General features: G+C 39.1%; 1 protein-coding gene across 4 annotated transcripts; it reads left to right on the top strand.

The window, feature by feature from the left end:
* The first annotated feature begins 1,401 nt into the window (after positions 1-1,401).
* On the top strand, positions 1,402-23,213 carry LBR (lamin B receptor). 4 transcript variants are annotated; one of them, XM_075749353.1, is made up of 15 exons: positions 1,408-1,560; positions 5,623-5,749; positions 6,273-6,453; positions 8,011-8,199; positions 9,900-9,983; positions 10,606-10,783; positions 11,383-11,579; positions 12,359-12,413; positions 14,783-14,977; positions 16,277-16,380; positions 16,776-16,901; positions 16,999-17,167; positions 18,361-18,441; positions 18,538-18,660; positions 20,723-23,213. In XM_075749353.1, exons 3-15 carry the CDS (start codon positions 6,289-6,291, stop codon positions 20,881-20,883), a joined length of 1,827 nt encoding a protein of 608 aa, XP_075605468.1. In that variant the 5' UTR covers positions 1,408-1,560; positions 5,623-5,749; positions 6,273-6,288; the 3' UTR covers positions 20,884-23,213. The 4 variants fall into 4 exon arrangements, with proteins under 4 accessions (XP_075605470.1, XP_075605468.1, XP_075605471.1 ...); XM_075749354.1 differs by lacking the exon at positions 1,408-1,560 and adding an exon at positions 1,644-1,784; XM_075749355.1 differs by lacking the exon at positions 5,623-5,749 and having other exon boundaries at positions 1,402-1,560.
* The last annotated feature ends 1,163 nt before the right edge of the window (positions 23,214-24,376 follow it).

Below are 24,376 nucleotides of genomic sequence, written 5' to 3'. Positions count from 1 at the left end.
AACAAATTTATTCTGACATTTATTTAAACTTGTGCTTAAACATGACTCTGGTTTGACTGAGTAACTTTTAATCTCATTTAGACGTTTCTTATTGCATTGTGTAGTGAAAAATATAATGAATGCATAAGAAAATACAACGTAACCTATTTGTTATAAAAAAAGGAGAGGATACAAAATAAAATTTAAAAAAAACTGCTTGGGAAAATTAAAAACTTCAAGGCCAAACTAGGCAGAATACATATTAAAATGTATTTTTTTAAATAATTCAAATATGAAGGCCCGTTTCCTGCATTCATTTAAGTAAAAACCTTGCTCTTTAATTCAAACATTATAGCTAAAAACTTTAAACAAACAAAACAAAACCCTTCATGAATTTGTGAGCAAATAAATAACAGTAAATCTCAGACAAGTTAAGCCCATGGTTATCATAGGCCCTACTTAGGTCTGTTTGTTTGGTTTTGGTTGTGGTTTTGGGGTTATTTTTGTTTTGTGTTGTTGTTACTGGGGTGTTTTGTTGTTGTTTTTTAAATCTGAGATTTTTGCTGTGTCTGGTCTTCTATAAGACACAGTCTTCTGTATTGGAAAATGGTGGTTTTGTCTTTCAGTTTTCCTTGATTTGGGAAGCCTTATTAGGCCAGAATATGACTTGTCACCCCATGTCTGTGTTTCGTTTGGGAGGTCCATAAACATTGCACAACCACCATATTTCATGCTTAAAGGGCTCAATCGTTTTTAAGATCCAAACACTTGAAACACAACTTACTTTACACTTAAACTCACGGCACGTGCCGACTGGTTAACCTTTTCACAACCTATTCTTCTTCTGCCTGCTGAAGTATTGCTTAGCCTTCCTGATTTCACCACCTGCCAGGAACTTGAATGGCCTCTCTGGAAAAGTTGCCTCACAACCACACTCTGCCGCTCTTTTGCCCTTTTTTAATTTTTCTTTTGCAGGGAGAGAGGGTGTTTTTAACCACATTTCAGCCTCTTTGGGAGCACGGGCAGTTGTTCAGTCACCGTAAGAGCCCTCGTGGTCTCAGGCGGTGTTTGAGGCGGAGACCAGAGCGCTCCGTACACAAAAACCCCGGTTTTGTTTACCGCCTGGCGGCGCGGCCTGTGTGGCGCAGGCGGCCTAAGGCGGCCCCTGCCGCCGTCATGGCGACCGCGGCCTTTCACGCCCGTTCTCCCTCCCCGAGTCCTTCCTCCCCTCCGCGCTCGCACCCGTTATCAGCCCCCCGTCGCCGTAAGGCGGCCGAACCGCCCCGCTCGCCCCCTCACCGGGGCGGGCAAGCGGCGAGCCTCGGGCGGCAGGACCGCGCCATCGCGCGGCAGCCAATAGCGTGAGGCCACCCACGATTCAAACGGCGAGTCGTGGCCAATAGGAGCGGTTGGCGGGCGGGAAGAGGTGGGGCGAAGGGGCGGACCGTTTGTGCGGCCGTAACCGTCGCTTAGGGCGGTTGTTCCCCTCAGCGGAGAGCGCCGCGCTCGGGCCCGGCTCCCGCTGCTCCGCGGAAGCGCCTCCTGCCCTGCCCGGCCCGGCCCGGTGGGGGCGGGCGCCAGGTAAGGGAATGGCGGCACCGAGGCAGGCGCGGGCCGGGACACACCCCCCTCCGCGGCCTTCCCGTGGGAAAGAGCTCCGGCCAATCGCCGCCGCCACCTTTCCCCGCCCCCGTGCGCGGGCGTCGGGCCGCGGCCCCGCTCGGGCCTCTCTCCGGCCTCTCTCCTGATGGGCGGACGACCGGTGCCCTTTTCCGCTGCCCGGACCGCTTGCTTGGGCCCTGGGGGTAAGGGGGTTGGGCTCCCTCGCTTTGTTCGGGATCGTCGCCGTCCCCTTCCATTCTGCAGCGGCACCGCGACGTAGGGCCCGGTGCGGGGAAAGGCCGCGGCCACCCGGTGTGGCGGGGGCGCGCCGTGGGCAAGGGGCGGCTTGGCCTAGCGCCGCCCCCAACCCCCCCACTTCCCCTACGGCGGAGGCCCCGCGCCAGGCCCTGGCCGGGAGTGCGGTCGGGGCGGGGCCGCGGAGCGGGGCCGAGGGGCCGGGCCTTCCCCCCGCCCCCGGTACGTGGGTCTCTTCCTGTCAACACCGCGCCGCCGCGGCCTTCAGCCCGCCGCCTATTCGCGGCCCTGCGTGGGGAGTTCGAGTTCCGGACGCTTTCCCTGCGCTTTCAGTGCTTCTGGTGAAAAACCTTTTTAAAAGGGAAAACGTCGTTTCCTTGCCTGAGGATCGATAGGGTTTTATTTTACTTTGAGGCCTATTTGCGCTTGTTTTTAGCGGTGAAGCTGATTTGGTTGTTTGGTTGAGCCAAGCTTGAACAGGGGTAGATGCCTCCACCGTTATGGAGGTAAAAAGCTAGAAATGTGGAGTGAGGAATGGTGATCCTGAAAAGGTCCTGCACAGCTCGGTCTCTTTGGTGAATTCAGTAATAATTTTCCGTGTAGGAAGCTGTGTCTTGTTAGCCTTGACTGTCAATGTTTTTTTTATTTTCCTGCATTTCTTCTTTTCTTGCATTCAACTGGCTCCCTCCTCTGACATACACAACATTATCTACCTGTGGTGAGATGTCAGAATTAGTAAGTAGAATCACCGGATATGTATGAACTTTGCTCTTTCAAGAGGGGAAACTTTGTTTAGTGGTTTATGTATTTATTCTTAAAACTGTGCACCCAACTTTTGATTATGTGGTATGATTTTTCTGGTGACTACAAGCTAGCAGTCATTTTCTTGACAGGAGTGAAGTATCTTTCCACATATCTAGTGAGATGGTCATTAAGAAAGACCAGAAATGGATGTATGGGGCAATATGTTTCTCTGCCATGTTTCTCTTCAATTGTTTCATTCTTGATTGAGTCAGCAGTCACTTTTCTTCTTAACCAACTTCTAAGCTCCAGGGAGTTCTGGGTTAATTGTCTTGGCTTGGTATAGGATACAAAAATCCTTTTGAGCCATTCCCTTAGAATCTGGGTTCCAAAAGGTGCAGAAATGGTGTGGAAAAAACAAATTTCATTTTAGGACTAAGTGAATATACTTGCAAACAGGTATCTGTACAGTACAGGGTTCATTGTATGAAGTAATTTTCTTTTGAGGGTGCTTGGATATATATTTTTTGAAGCCCCATGAATTAAAAAGTTTGTATAGGACTACTGTGAATATTAGGCTGATGCCAGCCGATACCCTGAAAATTATCAGGGGTGTGTGTGTAGAGCTTGAAAGAACAATAAATTAAAAATGTAATTTCTAAATTTTTTTTTTTAAGACTTCCTGTCTTTAATTTTCTTGCTGCCAGTGATGGGTTTTGTTATCTGAACAGATCAAGGCTGCCTTTAAAAGGTGTAGCTTTTTGAAGTGGGATACATGGAATGAGGATTGCAAACCTCCCTGCAAACAGGAGACACAGGGGTGCAAAACAATGTGGTAATCTTTGATAGAATAAGAAGTAATATTTACTTTTTTATTGTTTAATGTTTATAATCTCATTATTAAGCTCTACTGTTTAAGGAAAAAATGGAAAAATAAGTAGATCTTTCCATTAATAGAATTGTTAATTACTTTTGAATCACAGGATAATATTTCCACTTGCTTAGATTTATTTATTATTCTGGAATTTCATATTGTTGATATCTTCCTCAGGCTGAATTACATAACATTGATTTAGCTTTAGGTCCTTCAACCACATTTTCCAAGTTCTTAAAACAAACTTCAGCTCCTTTTGAGAACAAGGTTGGAGGAGGGCAAGGTCTTTCTGCCTTTAGAAAGAATTAAATCATCAGGTTTGGGCTGTCTTCATGTTTGTGTACAAAAATGCTGGGTTTTGAAGTTTGGCAGAGAATTGCATTTTATGATCCCTATGAAATTATATCTAAATTTTGAAGTGGTTGTTATAAATCGTAAAAATCAGTTTACATGTCCTGAGTAACAACTTTGTGAAAACTTGTTTCCCTTTTTCAAAAAGGACATAAACTCCAAAGATTCTGTTTTTCACAACTTTGTCCTAGGATCGGGCAGCTTTGTCCTGGTCAGGCTTTGAGTTTACAGATGATGCCTGAGGTGTTCCAGGTTGAGAAGAAACAGTTGGCTGGAGTGTAGGAAGTGCAACAGCAAAGAGGAAATTAAGTCATAGATGAGGTTATGACATCTGGTGAAAGCTATGACTGGAGTTGGTGGAGAACCAGTGTTTAGACTATTCATGGAAGAGGAGGAAGAAGCTGGAAGTGTGCGAGAGACTGGGGAAAGAGCAGTAGTAGACGTGGATCTCCTAAAGAACTGTCTTTTGGTTGAGAAAACTGGACAAGGAGACAGAGATGGGGATTGAGATCAGATCTTGAGCCCAGAGGTGGTGAAGAGGAACTGGAACTAGTTTGGTGAAAAAGGGCAGAAAAGGCAGAAAACCCACAAGGAATTAAAGGGGAGTAAGGAGAGAATGGAGAAGAATTTGAAATGAAAATATGGAAATTGTATTTTACGGAGTCATAAGAAACAAGGCTATGAATTTGAGGGGGTTAAACTGGCTGGGATAAAACAGAGTTGGAGGACTGGGAATTCAGAAAGAGTAAGAAAGTAAAACAAGACTGAGATAAGAAACACTAGGTAGAAGACAGATGAGCTGGAAAAGCATATGCCTACAAGCCTAGACTAGAACTCTGGTAATTTTTCAAACTGGCAAGTATCAATGAAACTAAAGGATAAAACTTAGTCTTTTCGCTCCTTCAGCTACTATACAGCAGAGGAGGTGGCCAGATGTTTCTGTTCTGAAGCAATTAGGAATATTAGTGGTAAAATCCACATGAGGGAATTTTTGCCAAGTTTTTGGTTTCTTCTTGGAGAGCTACACAGGTGTAAAATCTTAATAACATCAGCTTCAGGAAATGCCACAGTGAAAGTTGATTGAAAAGCCTCACTTAGCCCCATCCCCCAATGTGTTATAAAGGTCTGTGACTGCATATTAACAGTATTTTTTTGCCAAAGAATCTTAACTTTTCACTGCAGGTTAGTTAATGTGTAATGAATGAGTATCTGGTTAAATGTTTGTTTTCACCTCATTTTGTGTGGCTTCACATCTTATTTGTAGCAAACAAGTTAAAATGCTTTGAAACAAAAATATTTGCTGGTTTGTTTGTGTTGTCCCCCTCCCCATCTCCCTACCCCCATTCTAAGTTCCTGTGTTTATCATACAAATGGTGATAGTACATAAGTTAATATGTATTTTACCTTAGGCTTTTAAAATACTGTCGCTTTGTATATTGAGGCCTGAGTCACAGGTTAAAAGTATTTTCTGCTGAGACATTCAGGTTAAAAGTATTTTCTGCTATTGATACCTATTTTCAGATGGCAATGACATAATACAAGGCACTTTTCAAAGAGTTATACAGGACTTTACATTTAAAAACATAACTTTCTTTAAATTGCAGTTGTGTGGTTTTGGGTTTGTGGTTTTTTTTGGGTTTTTTTTGTTTTTTTTTTTTTTTTTTTCCTCAGCACCTTAGTATGGTGGACCAAGGGTAGTAGTCACTTAAACTCTGTTTTACTAATATCAAGTAAAAACCTTATGGTGCAGACAGGGGATAGAATTCAGTTTTTCAGGATATTATGTGATTGCTCTGATGCTGTACTTTGTTTTCCTACAGGCTGCTGCGAAAGGCATTACATGCCTAGTGCTAAATAGGTGGAAAAGAGAAAATACTCAACCCAGACAGGAGCCTAAATCCTGGTGTTTCCTAACTTTTCAGTATTTGGCATAACAAATTGAAGAAAGTATGTAATGTGTCTGTGTGTATTGAATAGATTTGGGACATTTTATTTTAACATTTAGAAATCATCACTACTGTAATTTTTGTAGAACCAGAGGAAAATACGGTTAGAAGACACTTAGATACCATCTAATTTACTTTTTCCCCCCTCTAGATAAGATCAACTACATTTATGTAATTTTGGTCAAATATTTGCTTTGCCTGGTTTTGGTGGTCTCTGATAGAGATTGTATATCGTAGTTGAATACTGGTCTAGATGTACTATTAATACATTGAACGTTTTTTTCATAACATCTAATTTCAATCTTTGCTCTGTTTTAAACCTGTTTCTTCTATCTGCTATTAATTTGGCAAATAGATCATCTGTTTTTTCTTACCAGGCAGCTTTCTGCCTACTTGAGGTGAAGAGTGGTTTGGTTTAAAGTTTCCCAGTTCCAGCCTAAATGATACAGAGAGAGTAGGGAAAAATTAAGCCTAATCTTTAGCTGTCATATGTATTGATTTTTTTTTTTTTTTTTTTTTCCTAGGGATTCTTTTTGGAAAATGCCAAACCGGAGGTTTGCTGATGGCGAGGTGGTGATGGGCCGTTGGCCAGGAAGTGTCCTGTACTATGAAGTACAAGTGACTAGTTACGATGATGTTTCTCATCTTTATACTGTTAAGTACAAAGATGGGACTGAACTTGCATTGAAAGAAAGTGATATAAAGGTGAGTACACATGCTTATAATTATCAGTATTTCTATTGGAAGATTATATTGATTTTGTGATGTAGATAAATACGACTTATAGTTGGATGGTTGTCTTGCAAGTTTTCATTAACTGTGTCTTCAAGAAATTGGTGCTAAGTGATAGCTTTTTCCTTTGTAACATCTCAAGTAGAAGTTCAGAATGCTGACCCTATTTTTAAACAAGTATGATTGTTTATGTTGAAAAAACAGCGATGCATTTTGGGAAAAACAAGTCTGATAGTACACGAACTCTATGGCATGCTTGTTCATGAAAAACTGTTTTCGGGTACCTTATAAAGCTATTACTCTGACAGTTGATGCTAATTTGACTTTTTTTCTACTTCTGAATGAGAAAATTTGAAAATAAATGCAAGCATGTGGTTAAGGATCATCGTAAATATGAATAGTGCACACCCTTTAAGCACATACTTGAAATAATCTGTGAATAGCTTGTACTGGTTTAAGTCTCCAAAGGTTTCATAAGACTGCTCTATTTGTGACAATTGGGGACTTTTGAAGAAGGGCCATGTCATATGTATATGAGCACATCCCTTCCTCTTAACATACCTTTATTATTTCTTTTTCTGTTATTAATAAAGGCCTTTAAAATTCTGCTAACAAGTTTCATTTAAATTTAAAATGTCATAATGCATGAGAGAAAAAGTTACTTGAATGTTTGCTGTAGTTGATTTTTAAGGCCTGTTCTGAAACCTGCATAAGTTCAAATCTAACTTGTATGTCTTTATATGAACTGTAGTTTCATTTTTTGGTGGCAGTGTACAATGCCCTGTGACCGACCTTTTCTTTTGGGACAAAAGGTCTCTGCCTTGAGCTAGACAAAGGTTTTCACTGCTTTAAGACTTTCTAACTTGTTTACTTTGTGCTTGCAGGTTAGCAAACTCAAGCTGTGAAAATACCTTTCTTTGTTATAAAGCATTTGTGCCTTATAAAAGTTGTGTTGTGGAAATCTTACATGGGAAAATCAGCGTTGTACATTTCACAGAGAAATAAAACAGTACTTCTGGGGAAAACTGTTCATGAAATTATGTATCACATCTAATGATTTAGCTTAATTGGAGTTTTTTAATGTTGATTTGAGCTGTGTTGCCTTAAACACATCATTGCTTCTTGATATGCCAAATGTATTGATAAAGCAAAGTAATTGAAATGATAGCTGTCTCTTAAGGATTAAGAGGCAACTATCATTTAATTAACTTGTGCAAAGGCTTAAGAGGGTAGTACGCTTAAGGGCTTGTTGCACACATTGATAGCTTACATCCATATCCTGATTTCTGTAGCTTTGACAGGAACTGTCAGTAGTTGGACTTGGGACAGGATTATTTGGGTATTACCAGCAAAATGAGTATGCTGTAGTTGCTTTTTCTTAACAGCCTTTGTACAGCATCAGTATAGGAAATAAGAGACAATTCTGTAGAACTATATGCCAGAGTTCTCATCATGAAAAACCCAAGTTTCCAAAATTGTTCTTTGGAACATCTAAGATAAGATTTTGCTTTCTTCCTCTCTTTCTTTTAGTCACAATCATCATTCAAGCACAGGAAGAGCCAGTCCTCTTCAAGTTCTCCCTCCAGAAGAAGTAGCAGCAGATCTCGATCTAGATCTCCTGGTCGGCCAGCAAGAGGCAGACGTCGTTCTTCTTCCCAAAGCAGAGAACATAAAGATGACAAAAAGAAAACTATTCAGGAAACCAACTTAGCTCTACTGGTATTAGTTTGTTTGTCTGTTCATTATTTGTATGTGGGTTTGTTGGATTTTTTTTTTAAAACAATTTTTTGCTATTTGTGAAAGGTTTGTTTTAGGCATATGGGTTTATTATTGTAAAAGCCAGATGTAGTTCATGTTCTCTGAGTAACATAATTAGCTGCAAAATGTATCTCAGAACTGTTGGTTTTTCTTTGAAGATAGGCTTTCTAGCTTACCGAGTTGTGAGGAAACTCTTGAAACATGAACATATGTTGTTAAGTTCCATTTGAATTTGGTGGTACTGTCAAGTTCTCAGAACTCAAAGAAACACAAATTCTTTAACATTTTAATATTGCAGTCGTTGTTAGCCATATGCTTCCACTTGTGAAATGGGGCAAAGGAAGCTAGCCTACTAAGATGTATTGATAGATACATAACAGGGTAGGTATTAGAATTTGAAATAAAATGAGCTCTGTTTTCCTATAGAGGCCATTAAAATAGTAATGGAAAACGTGAAGCTTTTGTAGGAGAATTGCTGCAGAATTCAAGTATGAGAGAGAGAGATATATATATCCTTGCTGATTGATAATATTGCAGAACTGTTTTTGTTACAAATCTTTACAGGATAGTTTTTATAAGTTTATCAAATACCTGGTTTTTAGCTGCAATTTATCGTTTTTGATCTTGGCCTTTTTGTGAAGGTTATACTGAGTACCATCAATGGTTCTGCTGTTCTGAAAAGTGAAGAATAGTAGAGGTGATCTTTCTCTATTAAGACACAAAACAGCATTTTGCCTGCCTCTTGTGCTCTTGAGATTGTCTCAGACAAGTATCATTTGAAGCTCAGTCCCTTGACTTGGAAATGCCTTTTGCTGATCTATTGAAAATTGATAGGTTTTAGTTAGGTTTCAACTAAACTAAACCAGGCCAATCTAAACTAGATAGGTTTAGTTCAGTAAATTGCTACTACTAAAAGCATTCTTCATCACTGAAGTTGCTGGGGTTTTTGTTTTGCAGTGAACTGCTTTGAGTTGTGTGACCCAGTGCATAGCCTGGGGACCATATGCTCGTTTTAAGTAGTTTGTAGCCAGCGGCTACACTTTACTTTGGACAAAAAGGTTAAAATATGTTTGGTTTTTCTCCTGACTTTTAGTTGAGGAGTAGGATTAATCTATTGGTGATTGTATGACTGGAATGATCTGGTCCTTTTCAACAAAGCTTAAGTTGAAATAAAACAAGGCAAATGAGTAGTGTCTTCCCAGAGTTGTGTAAGCTAGACTCATAAAAAGAATTTTTGTAAGTGAATTTATTTCATAAAAAGATATTCAATGGAAAACCAAACTTTCAGTCCTGCAGAGCAGTGTCGTATATAGGATGCTGAAATTTCCTCTGCTTTTCTAATCGAATTACTAAATAGACATGCATTTTATACTTGGCAGTTCCTAATGATGAGTTAAAAGTAACTTGGGAGCTGTATTCTCTCTTAATTTTACTGTTAATTAAAAAAAAGTAACCTTTTCTTAAATGGGTTTTCTTCCCTTGTTTGTGAGCTAAAACTGTCCATACTTTGGATATTGAATCCACTTGTTTTCCTGTGGAGAAAACCAGAGCAGTTGCAGTTGCAAAAAAACTAGATAGTTAGTGTTCTTAATTATTCATTGCATACTTAATGCAGCTGTTATTTTCAGAAAGCTAAAACTAGTTTTTTTTCTTTTAACCAGAAACCAAGTGAGAATAACACCAGAAGGTACAATGGTGAACCTGACAGCACAGAAAGAAATGACACATCCTGCCTAATCTTGGAGGTATAAACATTGTATTTACTCTTAGTTTTATGTCTCATTCTAACTTAGCTTTCTCAGAAATCCCTAGAAAAGAGGAGAAATAGAATGCAACATAAAACTTCGAGATCAACGAAGTTTACTGTCCAGCTAAGTTCAGGGCAGAAGATGAAGTTGTCAGAAGGGAACAATACTAGAGCTGTGTAACATTTGTTTTTCTTCTTTGTTTTTTCCATCAAACCCTCACTGGTTATTTGTGTTCATTCCCATGCTTTTGCAGTGTGAATGTTTGATCATAGAAAGTGATTTCTTTTCTTTTAGCCGAATCAGTTCTTTAGTCCTGATTGTTAGCTAATACACAGAGGTATGGCAAAAAGGAGATGAGGATGGTGGAGGAATGGATGATGTGTACTGGAACTCCTGCTGATATGTAATCATGGCCTAAGTGATCACAATGAAACTGATTTAATAGCAGTCTCTTCATATAAATGCATAAACTTAAGTACTGTATAGAAGTAGAACACATAGTATATTGGTGTTTTATAGTGAATAATGTCCTCCTAAATAAAACATATTGGAGTAAAATAAGGTAAAATCACTGGGATATTCTTTTTTTTTTAAGTAAATTCTTTTTATTCATTAACAGCAAAAGTCAAAACCAGACCTGGAAATAGAGCGTGTGCTTGAACAGTACAGCTTGCGTCCAAGAAAAGAAGAGAAGAAAAAAGAAGAGATATATTCGGAGAAAAAGATTTTTGAGACAATAAAAACAATTGAGAAAACATCATCAAAAACAAAGGAGCTAGAGTTTGGTGGAAGAATTGGTATGTGTGCAAATTGTTGTAATAGTTGAAAACTAGTACTTTAATGTTTTTTTTTACTTATTGACCATACTGTCTTGTCAAGAATTGTTTTTCCAGTTTTTGGACTGTGGTTGTACAATCCAGAGTCATATGATAGTGCTTCATATAGTCTATACTGGTATTGATGGCAGTCAAAGAACTGGTACTACATTTGGTTCTCTTGTGAAATATAGTGAAGATCTTGAGCATTCCCTTGCACAGTGAGATTTAAATATTTCCAAATGAAACTTAAGAAGTAACCAGCAAATTTACATTTTCAAAACCTAGGTGCTTCAAACTCAACAGCAAAGTATTCTTTATATAGTTTTTTTTTAACAGTTTTAAAGGGATGCAGTGAGTGTGATCCTTCAGTTTGATTATATGACTGCATATGGGAGTGAGAAGAATGTCTCTGTATCCCATTAAATGACTGGGGGATTGCCGCTGTCTTGCTTCAGGAATAGATGACGACAACCTCTTCTTTGTTACTAAAGTTAATATTGAGCTTTATTGGTGGGATTGAAACTAGGTTTTTTATTTTCTATGTTTATCTTCTGATATGGCATGATGTCTGTTTACAGGGACCTTCCTGCTGATATTTTTCCTGCCTGCTACTGTATTCTACTTGCTGTTGCTGTGCAAACAAGATGACCCCAGTCTTATGAACTTCCCTCCTCCTCTCCCAGCACTTGAAAGTCTTTGGGAGGCTAGGATGTTTGGTCTTTTTCTTCTGTGGTTTTTCCTTCAAGCTCTGTTTTACTTACTACCAATTGGAAAGGTAAGCTATTGGGTAGCAATTGGGTCTTTATGGATAATTAATTTGTGCGTTAGGCTGGAAGGTAGGGCATGTTCCTAAAGCAGTGAATTTGAAAGCAAATTGTTTTGTTTTCCATATTAAGCTGGAATATGGCCACTGCAGATTTCTGTAAGCTTAAAATAGCACAGTTTGTTAAGAATTTCATGGGTGCGGATTTCACAGCCTTAGACTAGAAAAGGCAGAAGGCATTATATAGGAGTTCAAATCAAAGCATGGATAAAAATTGCTTGATAGAATTCTAGAAGAATTTCAGTTATCTGACTTCTAAATCAACAAACTGCTAGATACTCAGTTTCTTACTGGTATCCAGTGTTTTGGAATGTAATCTTCACTTACGGGAAGCTATAAACCATTCTAACCATACATGTATTAGGCAAATGCCCTGTTTCCCTCTTGTGACTTGAGGGATACTGGCAGATTCTGAAAGAACACTATAATAAATAGATCATTCAATCATGTTGTTCTATTGCTATATATGTTTACAGTGATTGGAGCTGCTCTGTTTTCTTGAGGCTGGTTAGGAAGAGGTTTTAAAAACACTTTTAATTTGAAACTGTTACCCTTTTTCTTTTGTTATCCAAAGTATGCTTTTGTGAACAATGCATGATCTTCAGATTTGAATGTGTCCAGCTGGTTACCTTGATTGAATGTCTTTGTGGCAGAGAGATGCTTGATTTCCCTCCTCTGCCAGTACTCCCAGAAACTACTCCGTTGAAACACTAGTATTTTATTCTTCCTAGGTTGTAGAAGGCCTGCCCCTTTCAAATGGAAGGAAGCTGCAGTACCGGATAAATGGTAAGCATGTTGCAGTTGCTAATTCTGAAAATGGGTATCACTATCTCATTTGCTCAGTACCAAAAGATACACATGATGAAAGACACACTCTATGGTTAAACTAGGTATCTGTTGTAAATCTTTCATAAAATAGGATGAGCCTTGTCTTGGAAGAATAAGGTTGGTAATGATCAGGAACTAACTGCCCCAAGAGCAAGACATTACACTCCACTGGGCACCTGGTCTGCATCCAGTTGTGACTGGTGACTCCTGTCATATTCCTTGCATAATTGCTAAACAGGCAGTTGCCAATCAGAAGCGTTAGTAATGCTTCTGTAACAAGGACTGTTGCTCTGGAGGAAATGTTCAGGAGTGATGTGAAGAGATCTTATCCTATGTGTCTAGATGATCTTGGATGCCTCTGATTTACAGACTAATAAGAAGTGTGTTGTAATTGATTTAAGATGTTCTTATTCATGCCTGGAACAGTTCTGAGTTCTTACGCAGATCTGATTTCACTTCCTATGAATAAGACAGTTTTCTCATCTAGGTTTAGAATATGGTGTAACATATTTCAACAGTTTTGCTTTTTCAGGCTTAAATAGAAAGCTGTACTTTGCCTTGCAGATATTTCAGACTACCTATTTGATTAATTAGTCAGTTCAAGGACACTGTCTGGTGGTAGTGGAATCCACTTGTTCTGTTAAAAAGTTGAGTGGGGTTTTCGCATAGTCTGGTAGGATGCACCATTTTCAAGTTGGAATAGGACTGTAAATCATAGAAGCAGAGTGAATTACATCATGCGGAAGTGAGTCATATTGTGGCTGGCTCATAACATTTCTTGGTTTGTACTTCTGTCTTTAGTAGGGGCATAGTCCATTTTTTTGTGTGTTCTGATAAAGGGAAGAAATAAGCTACATGATTTGGATGGTTTAAAAAGAAAAGAAAAAAAAAGAGAAGCCATCTTCTTGCTGCTTCAAAGGCTAGTTCTCTAAGCAGCTTTGGAAGCCTTCTTGAGGAAAGGAAGATGACCAGTGACAGGATAAGAGGCAATGGGCACAAACTGAAATACAGGAGGTTCCGTCTGAACATCAGGAAATGCTTTTTTTTACTGTCAGGGTGACTGAGCACTGGCACAGGTTGCCCAGAGTTGTGGAGTCTCCATCCTTGGAGATATTCAAAAGCCATATGGACATGATGCTGGGCAACCAGCTCTAGGTGGCCCTGCTTGAGCAGGGGCGTGGACTACATGAGCTCTGTAGGTCCCTTCTAACCTCAACCATTGTGAGCCTGTGAAAGGGTTCATAGGAGGTACTTAGGTGAGAACTGTCTAGAACTGCCTGCTTGTATTTGGACATCATTCCATTGTACATGATTTTATACTCTCAAAGCACAAAAGTTTTGTGTTCAAGTCTTGACTTGACAGTTATTTTAATACTTTAATTACTGGTTAAGTAATCTGTGTGAAGGTATGTATGAAGATAAATACTTGAAGAAAATGCTTTCCAAGCAGCCCTACAGATGAAATGTTGTGACCTGCTGTCATTATCCAGTAGTAGTGTCACTGTCCATTTTTCCATTAGAATCTGAAATTGGATCCTGCGTTGTAAAAAATTTAGGAGCGCAGAGTATTCCTGCCTCTTGACCTTTTTGATGAGGAGCACAGAAAATTGCAGGACATAGCTAGAATGTCTTAGAATCATAGATTTGTTTAGGTTGGAAAAGGCCTTTTAGATCATAGATTACAACCATAAACCTAACGCTGCCAAGTCCACCACTAAACCGTGTCCCTAAGCGCCACATCTACACACCTCCAGGGATGGTGACTCCATCACTTCCCTGGGCAGCCTGTTCCAGTGCTTGACAACCCTTTTGGTGAAAAATTTTTTTCTAATATCCAATCTAAACCTCCCCTGGAACAGCTTAAGGCCATTTCCTTTCATCCTATCGCTTGTTACTTGGGAGAAGAGACCAACACCCACCTGGCTACACCCTTCTTTCAAGTAGTTGTAGAGAGTGAGAAAGTCTCCCCTCAGCCTCCTTTTCTCCAGGCTAAACAGCCCTAATTCCCTCAGCCGCTCCTTGTAAGACTTGTGCTCTAGACCCTTCACCAGCTTCATTGCCCTTCTCTGGACACGCTCCAGCACCTCAATGTCCTTCTGGTAGTGAGGGGCCCAAAACTGAACACAGTACTCAAGGTGTGGCCTCAAGAGCTCCATGTCTTATATTGCCGTGCCCCAGAAGTTGGAACCTCATGGGATTTGTAAGACATTATTGGAATACAGACAAATGTTGGAAGAAGTAAAAATGCAGAAAGTCTGGACTAGGTGGGTTCTACTGAGAATGATTTTTAAATTTTGGCTAATATGTTTTTCTTCTACATCTTTTAGGGTTTTATGCTTTTGTTTTGACTGCTGCAGCTATTGGAACTTTATTATACTTTCAATTTGAACTTCATTATTTATATGACCACTTCATGCAGTTTGCAGTGTCAGCTGCAGTTTTTTCATTGGCATTGAGCATTTATCTGTATATTCGGTCCCTGAAAGCACCTGAGGAAGACCTAGCACCAGGTGGAAATTCTGGTGAGTTTTACAAATATTTTGGATAATTTCTTTCCAATCCTTTGCTAGAGTTTCATTTTTATGAACTAAAGGCTAGATTTAGGGCTGGTTATTATAATACCATGACTTTTACTTTCTACCAATGTAAAATTCATGTTGCAAGTTAAATGGCAATTTTTTGTTCACACTCAGATGCTGCAAAATGCGTAACATTTTCATTGGATTATTTTGAATAGCTTATGCAGAAATATCTTGGCTCATCTAGTCCCCTAGCGATGAGAGCACGCTTCCTTCAGTTTTCAGCATTTGCCTAAGAAGCTTGTCTAGTTCGCTTCGTAGTGCCCCTGTTGGTGGGCCTTTTCCTGAAACAGCTGGGACTGGAAAGAAAAACTGAAAAAACTAGGTATTTTGGCAGTGGGAAGTCCAGATACAGAACTTGAAATTACAGTGTTATTTCTAAACTTTTATTTTGCTGCCTACTTTTAAATCTAGTTAGCTGAATTGAGCTTTCGAAAGAAATTTTGATTCAGTCATGAGACTACCTACCTGGAAAGTGTCAATTATATATATGTTTCTGTAGTACAAAGAATAGATTGAGAACTTGATTAGTGTTTAATATTAAACAAACTGCTTTTAAAAATGATCACAGGGTGACTAAGAAAGGGAGTTTATGGACAGAACATTCAGTGTAATGAAATGAAGTATTCAAATAGCTTCCTTTTTTTTAATCAGTGCAGTGTGTATGTGTGAAGGGAAATAATACAATGATTGTAAATTGCTTTTTTCTTTGAAAAGTGCAGTTCTAGTCTCTGTAGGTGGCATAGTAGTATTCTGTAACTGTTCTGCAGAGTGTTTGTTTTCTAACTCAGTGCAGGATATCTCAAAGTCAAGGTATTGTATTTTCTTTCTTGTCCGTCTCTTTCGATGGACAGGTTGTTGTCACAGCTAAAGGAATTCTTGCTCCCAGAGAAGAGCAATGAAGTATTAAGAAAAGTAGAATGAATTAGTACCATAAGATCATGAAAACTATGATGTGACCTTGAGGAGGAGGCTGAAAATAACAAATATCAAGAAGAAATAAGACTATAGTAACTTCTAAAGTGTGTAGTACTCCTAACAAAATATTTGGGCATCTTAAAATATAAGTAATTTGGGTTTTGCTTTGTATTTTGCATATACTGTCACATTTTTCTTGCCAGTCTAAATGTGTTTTTATTTGTAATGAGAGAACATTAGTAAAAAGTAGGAACTGCTCTATAAGGAGTGTAGTAGAGGATAAAAGGAAGAGTATTGCTAACAAAGAGTATGTCTTATCTGCAGGGTATTTTATTTATGATTTTTTTACTGGACATGAATTAAACCCTCGTATTGGCAGTTTTGATCTCAAATACTTCTGTGAATTGCGTCCAGGCTTAATTGGCTGGGTGAGTCAGTAATCTTAGTTATTTTATTTGCTTAAATATTATACATTTTTTTAAATAATTGGTCTTAAGGATACAATATGTATTTATAAACAGGGAAAAAGTACTTAGTTTCATGTTGACAAATTTTTAATGACCATTTTTATTCACCTTAGGACAATTTCTACACTCTAGCTTCTTTGCTTTGTTGGAAATGAAATCCATTCTTGAAGTTTTCAGATGCTGAGGGTACAGCTTCAGAAATGTAGTTAGTTGCAAACTGTTGCTTGTGAAACAGGTTATTTTTTAAAAAACTTAAATATTTGTCAAAAACATCTGTATTAAAATGTCCTGTAGCGTAACAGAAAAGACCACTTTCTCTTACAAGGGAAATCTATAATAAAGTATTTTCTAACTAGGTTGTTATAAACTTGGCAATGCTCTTGGCTGAGATGAAGATACACAATCAAAGTATGCCATCTTTGCCAATGATACTTGTGAACAGCTTTCAGCTTCTGTATGTGGTGGATGCTCTTTGGAATGAGGTAAAATGCCAGTCATTTTAAACTGTTACCGTTTTTAATTACGATGTTAAATGAATGAGGCTTTGTAAATTCTAAATTCCTTCCTCCTCGTTTCTAGGAAGCTATTTTAACTACCATGGATATTACGCATGATGGATTTGGATTTATGCTAGCATTTGGAGATTTGGTGTGGGTTCCGTTTGTCTACAGTCTGCAGGCCTTCTATTTAGTTGGTCATCCTACTGCAATTTCTTGGCCTGTTGCTGCTGCAATTACTATTCTGAACTGTAAGTTACAGTAAATGTTGTTGTTACTGGGAGGAACAATGTTGTACTGATTTTGTTTCTTTGAGTTGTGAAGTGAAGCTTTTGCTAAAATGCAGTGGTGATACCTTCTGTGTTGCCGCAGCTGGTGGAAGCCTGTATCTGGCTACTGTTTAATATAAAGACTATAATAAATTCTTATTTTATTAAATGAAGGATAAATGAGAGTCTGGACACCTAACTGTTCTGTTGAGAGGCAGCTTTAGATGAACGCTGTCTGGAGTAGCAGAAGTGACTTAGAACATTTTGAATGAAGTGTAGCAGATGCCTTTTAGAGTTAATCTGAGTGACTGAGTGGCTCTTCCACAAAAGTCGATAACTTGTTGGCTATACTTTACTGAACCTAGGGAAAAAGAGGTTTTGTCATTTAACAATTTGCATCTCCTTCCCCAGTCCCCATAGTTAGAAACTCATGTCAGTGGAAGACGTCTTTTTTCTAGCTGAGTGCTTCGAGAGAGGATCTTACATCCTTATGGGACCTTACATTTGCACCAATATGGCCTTCTAGTTTGTCCCTTTTATCTGAGTAATAAACCTAAAACACAAAGTTTTTTGTAGATAGGACAAAGGGAATTGAAGCACTTGGAAAGAATATGAAGGTTTGTACAGTCCTGAGAAATAGAACATCTCTTTTCATTCTCAATTAATATTTTTTGTTGTGCAGTTTTCTTTTTTAGCATCTTTATTTGAAGTATGTTGTGTTTTTTCAATACAGCCTCAGAAAAAACAAATTTCAACTACCTTGTAAAAATGATGGGTGGGAAGAATTTCAAAACCATATAATACTTAATTTTCTGATTCTTTTAATATTGTGAACTTGTGCTGGGCTGCTAATAGAGCTATAATCTTACAAACTGCAGCATATCACCTTAAATGAATTTCAAACTCAATGTTACATTAATAAACTATTTCAGATATAAATCTGAAAGTTTCTCCAAAATCTTAAAAGTTAGTAATGTGTAAGAGTGTATGGAAGGCAGCATTCCAGTAGCATTTCTATCTTGTTAAGAGTTCTGAGAACTAGACAATATCGGTTCTTATCTCTGAGGAAAAGACTTTAATGTAGTAAGAGTGGCAGAGACCATGACACTGCTTTTGTTGAAGGAAAGAAAACTGGAAAATATTGAAAATCCAAAGTAAATAATATGTATTTTCAGGTATTGGGTATTACATATTCCGTAGTGCAAATTCTCAGAAAAATAATTTCCGAAGGAATCCAGCAGATCCCAAATTGGCCTGTAAGTGCATTTTTTTATTTGTTCAATTGCTATACAATGTCTCTTTGTTAAATACACGTTTCAATTGTTGTGTTGACTACAATAATCTATTCACAGATCTGAAATTTATACCCACTGCAACTGGAAAAGGGCTTCTTGTCACGGGTTGGTGGGGTTTTGTTCGTCACCCTAATTATCTCGGTGACATCATCATGGCTCTAGCATGGTCCCTACCCTGTGGTAAGTGCCTGAAACACAAGTGGGTTTTATTAGAAATGCTTCTATGTTTTTGGCATCTAACTGGGTTTGAAATGCAAAGTGGTAGTTATTTGAGATACTAAAATCTATTATTAATTGAATGGCAAATTCCTGTGTTGTAAGCATGATCTGACACCTATTTTGTCTTACGCCTTATCCTTTATATCTTACTATAGATTTGATATATCATACTAGAGATTTTAATCTTTCTGATGCTTTGTCATTCAATAATGAAGGGGCTTGCTTGCTAATAATTTGTTCCTTACTTTTTCTAGGCTAGTGGTTGTGCTGTAATACTTTCAAAGGCAATTCCCCAAAAAGTGGGAGTTTGCTTGGGAACAAGGACTAGTGCATATAGGGATGGACTTTAAGCAAAATACATTTAAAAAAAGAGTCATCAAACACAAGGGAGTGGAATTGTGTTTCATAGTTTTTATTAATGAGTACTTCCTGGTTTTCAGGAAGTTTACACTTGGAAGAAATTAAGGAGCCTTTTGTCCAGTGGGGTTTTATAGTCCTGATTCTTTGCAAGAGCTTAGAAAGAGCAGTGAGAATTTCAGAAAATACATCTGGTCCTGGTAGTCCTGCTGCCTCTCATTCAAGTCTGAAAAATGGCTTTGGACTCCTCCCTTGCCTGAAGGAGTTTCTCTTCTATAAAAACACAGAAGTGAGCGTGACGGATGTTCTGAGGCAGAGCTACTCTGCACCCCATGGCACAGTCTGGCTTTTGCAGATTGTGGGACACAGGGAGATTTGGTAGAGTGGGACTTTGTCACCAAGTGATTAAGGTCCTGACCAGGGGCATCAGGTGAGAGAGGATGCTGGAGTTTAGGGGTTCCTCCAGGAGTTAATTTTGTTTTGGATTTTAATTGAGAGTAGACAACACTAGATTAGCATAGACACTTGCAGACAATATCCTGGAAGAGGGTTTTCCTCCCCATGAAAATGAGGGACTCGAATCCTCTGTAAGCATCGTAATGGCAGAAGTGGAAGTGTTGTTGGAAGGTCATCTAGTCCAACTCCCCCTGCAGTGAGCAGGGACATCTTCAACTAGATCAGGTTGCTCAGAGCCCCATCCAGCCTGATCTTGAATGTTTCCAGGGATGGGGCATCTACCACCTTTCTGGGCAACCTGTTCCAGCGTTTCACCACCCTCGTTGTAAAAAAATTTTGTCCTTATCTAGTCTGAACCCACCCTCTTTTAGTTTAAAACCATTACCCTTTGTCCTGTCACTACAGGCCCTACAAAAAAGTCTGGCCCCATCTTTCTTGTAAGTCCCCTTTAGGTACTGGAAGGCTGCAATTCGGTCTCCCCGGAGCCCTCTCTTCTCCAGGCTGAACAACCCCAACTCTCTCAGCCTGGCCTCATAGGAGAGGTGCTCCAGCCCTCTGATCATTTTTGTGGCCCTCCTCTGGACTCTCTCCAACAGCTCCATGTCTGTCTTGTACTGGGGCCCCCAGAGCGGGACGCAGTACTCCAGGTGGGGTCTCACAAGAGCGGAGTAGAGGGGGAGAATCGCCTCCCTCGACCTGCTGGTCACGCATCTTTTGATGCAGCCCAGGGTATGGTTGTCTTTCTGGGCTGTGAGTGCATGTTGCCAGCTCATGTCCAGCTTTTAATCCACAAGTCAGTAGTGTGCTCAGAGTAAAGCTGGAGTCTACAGACAAAATAGAGAAAAGCCTATGGGGCTTGTGTGGGGCAGCTCAGTGCTGCAGTGGTTTAATGATTTCTCTGGTTTTGATAGCTAAAGAACTTAAAATATGGGCTAGCTTTGCATGCATCAAGAATGAAGTTGGTAGGTTTTGAGAATTTTCTGAATTTTAAAGATTATTTCTTAGTTTCTTGTGGTCTTTTCCTATCTGCATGTAAACGTCACACAGTTTTTGCACTATCCTGTATTTAATGCTTTACAATACGAGTCTAAGGTGCCTCAGTCCGTAACAAGTATACATCACCAGTTTAGTACATGTTGTTAATAGCTAACATTTCCAGATTTTTTTTTTTTGGCTGTATCTGAAGTGACTTTCTCGCTTTATTCTACAGGTTTTAATCACATTTTACCATATTTCTACGTGATATATTTCATCTGCTTGCTTGTTCATCGAGAAGCTCGTGATGAACATCATTGTAAGCAAAAATATGGCTTGGCATGGGAAAGGTATTGTCAGCGTGTACCATACCGCATATTTCCTTACATCTACTAGAGTACTCCAGATGCCTGATTTGCAAATTACTTCTAAAGTTAGTTTCTTTGCAAATAAAAATATACCTCTTACCTTTGCACTTGGTCTATTTGTTATTTAGGCTTTTTTTAAAAAAAAAAAATAAAAGTGACCAAACAGTGGAGTGCATCAACAGGTATTTACAAGTAATCTTAAATATGTGAGTTATGTGAACTGACTGTCTGTGACTTCAATTTTTAAGAAATTGTGAATTTTTAAAAGTCTTGGAGCCCTAATTTTTCAAGTTAAATTTTATCTAGAATCCTGAGTTTACATTTTTTATTGCATTTAATTAAGCACTGTGATGTAAAGTATATTATTTTCTTAATACAATAAATACAGAAATTCCATCCAGTTCATTTTTTGGTGTTACTTGTACCATCTAACTTCAGATGTCTGACTTGGTTGCCTGAATTGGAGGAGCAGCAGGGTCTTTTTGGTCAGTGGAGCTGGAAGCAAAGGATTTGACCCACGTGAGGGGCCTGTGCCGCTGGCAGCACTGCCCTGCAGCCCCGGGCTCAGAGCTGGCACAGCTCAGCTGGGGTGGTTGTCACCCTCCTGGCTTTTCATTAATGGGATTTTTTTGGTCAGGGAGGCTCAGGTGCCCCCTCCTGCTCTGTGCTTGCAGGAGGAACAGAGGGATGGGATGAGGAGGAGAAGTGAAGGGGTGCGACTGTCCTCTCCCCTCCCGTCCCATCCCTGCGTTCCTGAGGCAATTTCAACAGGGAGCGAGGGGGGCTCTGAGCTGCTGCCTGGCAGCGCCCCAACCCTAGAGAGCAGCCATGCTTCTGGTTCAGGCTCCTGAAGGTAGATGATACAAACACTTCAGTTGTGGGCAGAGCTGTGGGAGTGAATAGTGAACCCTAATCCTGCACCTGGCATTGAACACAGGGTAGCGAAAGGTGCAGCATATGCGTATCTGACAGAAAAGAAGTACCACAGTTGGCTTATTCTGCTCTTTGTAAATTATGTCTTAATGTACCATAGCGTTTACCAAGTGTGTATAATAAAGCCGCCGCATTTTTGCTGTACAGTGTTTAGATTTGAAAACGCGATAGCTTTTTTTAGAAACAGGAGAAAATCAGTAACTAAATCCATTTCCAGTAGTCTTTTTTAAAATGCTCATTGAATAAAGGTTTTTGTAAATTAATGTATTAATTCTTGAAACAATTGAAGTGTCCATTTAAATACTTGTATTGACACATATGCTATGAAAATACAGGAAATGCTCCTCAATCCAAAGTTGTTTTTTTTTAATTTGGCGTTGCTACCTCATATGTAGGTTTTGCATTTTGTACTGCTGCAGATAAAGAAAATAGCTATTTTTTTGCTATTGCTATTTAAAACAACATTTTTTTACATGAGCCTGTGGTTGAACTTGACCACTTCCTAATATATTTTTGTATATATTTGACTTTTTAACTAATGTATGTGTTTTAGTCACTAGTTTTGTTCTTTGTCTAACTGGCTGTAAATCAGATGCCCTTGCAGTAAGTAGAATATTTTATATTTTACTGAAATAATCTTGCATTAATTAACTAGCTTTTGTTCTGTCGTCACAACTAAGAGCTTTTCACATACTTCATCCATGAAGTTTTCAGCACAAATGGTCCAAAAAAGCTTATTAGAATCTTAAATATAGTGCAGGTACCTCTACAATTGCTTGCAGGAAGGTTCCTAATAAATCTGAATGTTGCTATTATTCATCAATTATTTTCAATTCTTTTAAAATTGTTGATGTAATTGAAATCTAGCACATGATTTTTTTCTTAATAAAAGAACCCTCTATTTTGTACACAGGCATTTTTTTAAAGATGATTGTACATTTGAAGTGTATATAATGTAGCTTGATTGTTACAGTCTCCTCTGAAAATCTGTAAGGAAAATGTTTTAACTACTTTGATTTGTGGAAGAAAATAGCAGTGCCTGTAACAACGCTGAAGAGCATTTACTCCTGTGAAGTAGCAGATTAAACTGGGATACTGTTTTCCATGGTTGCTCAATGGATTAATGGGTAATAGAGCGATGATTTGACTGCACCAGCTTGCAGCTGGTGGTTTCAAATGTACTGAAGGTGGGGGGAGAGTTTAACTCCTCAGCCTGTAAACCAGGAGATGCTACTGCCGTCCCAGTTTTATCTGTTGTCACGCAAGGTTGTTAAAATGTAATTCGAAGCCCTTGTCTTTCAGAAACAGACCTTGACCGGTGATAACTTCGGTTTATTTACATGCTGAGTTTTATGTGAAATTGAAGTAATTGTTTTTAATACAAACAAGCCTATAAACTAAAATAAAGTTTTTGCTTAATTTTAAGTAGTGGTTTGGGGTTTTTGGTGGTTTGTTTTTTTTTCAATTCATGATGGTGTCGGGGGACAAAAAGGATGTTGTTTTATCTTGTTAAGATGCAAGTTTTCTAAAGTTCCTTTTGTATCTGTGGTTGTGGGTTGAGTGTTACAAGCTCATGTGTGGTGTTTCTCTGGGAATTTTGAGGAAAGAAGGTCTATCCGTTTAAAAGATCTCAGTTTCTCCCTTTTCTTCTGCTTTCCTCTCTTCATGCAAAAGTTTACAGACCCCCCACAAGCCTGAGAGCACACTTGTTCTTCGAATCGGCTCCATCTTCGTTTGGCTAGTTTGGTGGATTGCTGGAGAAAATCAAAGTGCTAAGAAGTAGGTGGCATGGCAGCAGAAGGACAAGCAGGCTCGAAAACCAGGGTGGATAGTAACTTCAGTTACTTATCAGTAACTTACAGTAAGTTAGGGAAAAGTGATTAAAGATGATGGCTTCAGAGAAATGAAATGCTCATCACTAAACGTGTCTGAGAGCTGTCAGTCACAGAGCAGGCACGGCAGCACCTGCTTTTGTGACTGACTGTCCTTGCTTGCGTGTTGCAAAGTGAATGGGTGAGCCTGGAGGTGACAGTACCCTGGGTCTTTTGGGAGTCCAGCGAAGGGGGCAGGGCTAACGCATACCTCTTTTTGTTCATTCTGTTAATCCAAAAAGAACATTAGTTTTGACTGTGAAAAGACAGAATTCTTGTTTTCCCTGTGTTATACTGTATTGTGAGAGAGTAATGGTTCAGTGAGTCCATGTATTCTTCAGTTCCCTCCTTGGCTGAAGAAAGGAAAGCCGAACACACAGCGGTAATGCCTTAAAGAACAGCTATTAGATCATAAGCTCATTCTGGGGACCTGTGCGAAGTGTAAATGGAGGTGACCTGCAATTGAAAATGGGCAATTTTGAGCCAGTAATCTTTCCCTTACAAAATACTTCTTATGGAAGATGTAGGTGCTACAAGAATTTCAGTCAGTCCACACAACAGCCGTGAGAAATGTCTTTGCAGATGTTCAGGAGAAACATTTAACAGAGATCCCAAGGGTGAGAAACACAACTGATCATGTTTCTATCAGTGCAAATGTACCCTAGTGTTTAAACCAACTTACATACAATGCCTTGTTCACTACACAACCGCATCTCG

Source organism: Balearica regulorum, chromosome 3 (genome assembly GCF_011004875.1).
Source record: "Balearica regulorum gibbericeps isolate bBalReg1 chromosome 3, bBalReg1.pri, whole genome shotgun sequence".
Classification (NCBI taxonomy): Eukaryota; Metazoa; Chordata; class Aves; order Gruiformes; family Gruidae; genus Balearica; species Balearica regulorum.
Note: the sequence above shows the minus strand (reverse complement) of the source record. Positions and strands in the feature narration are given on the sequence as shown.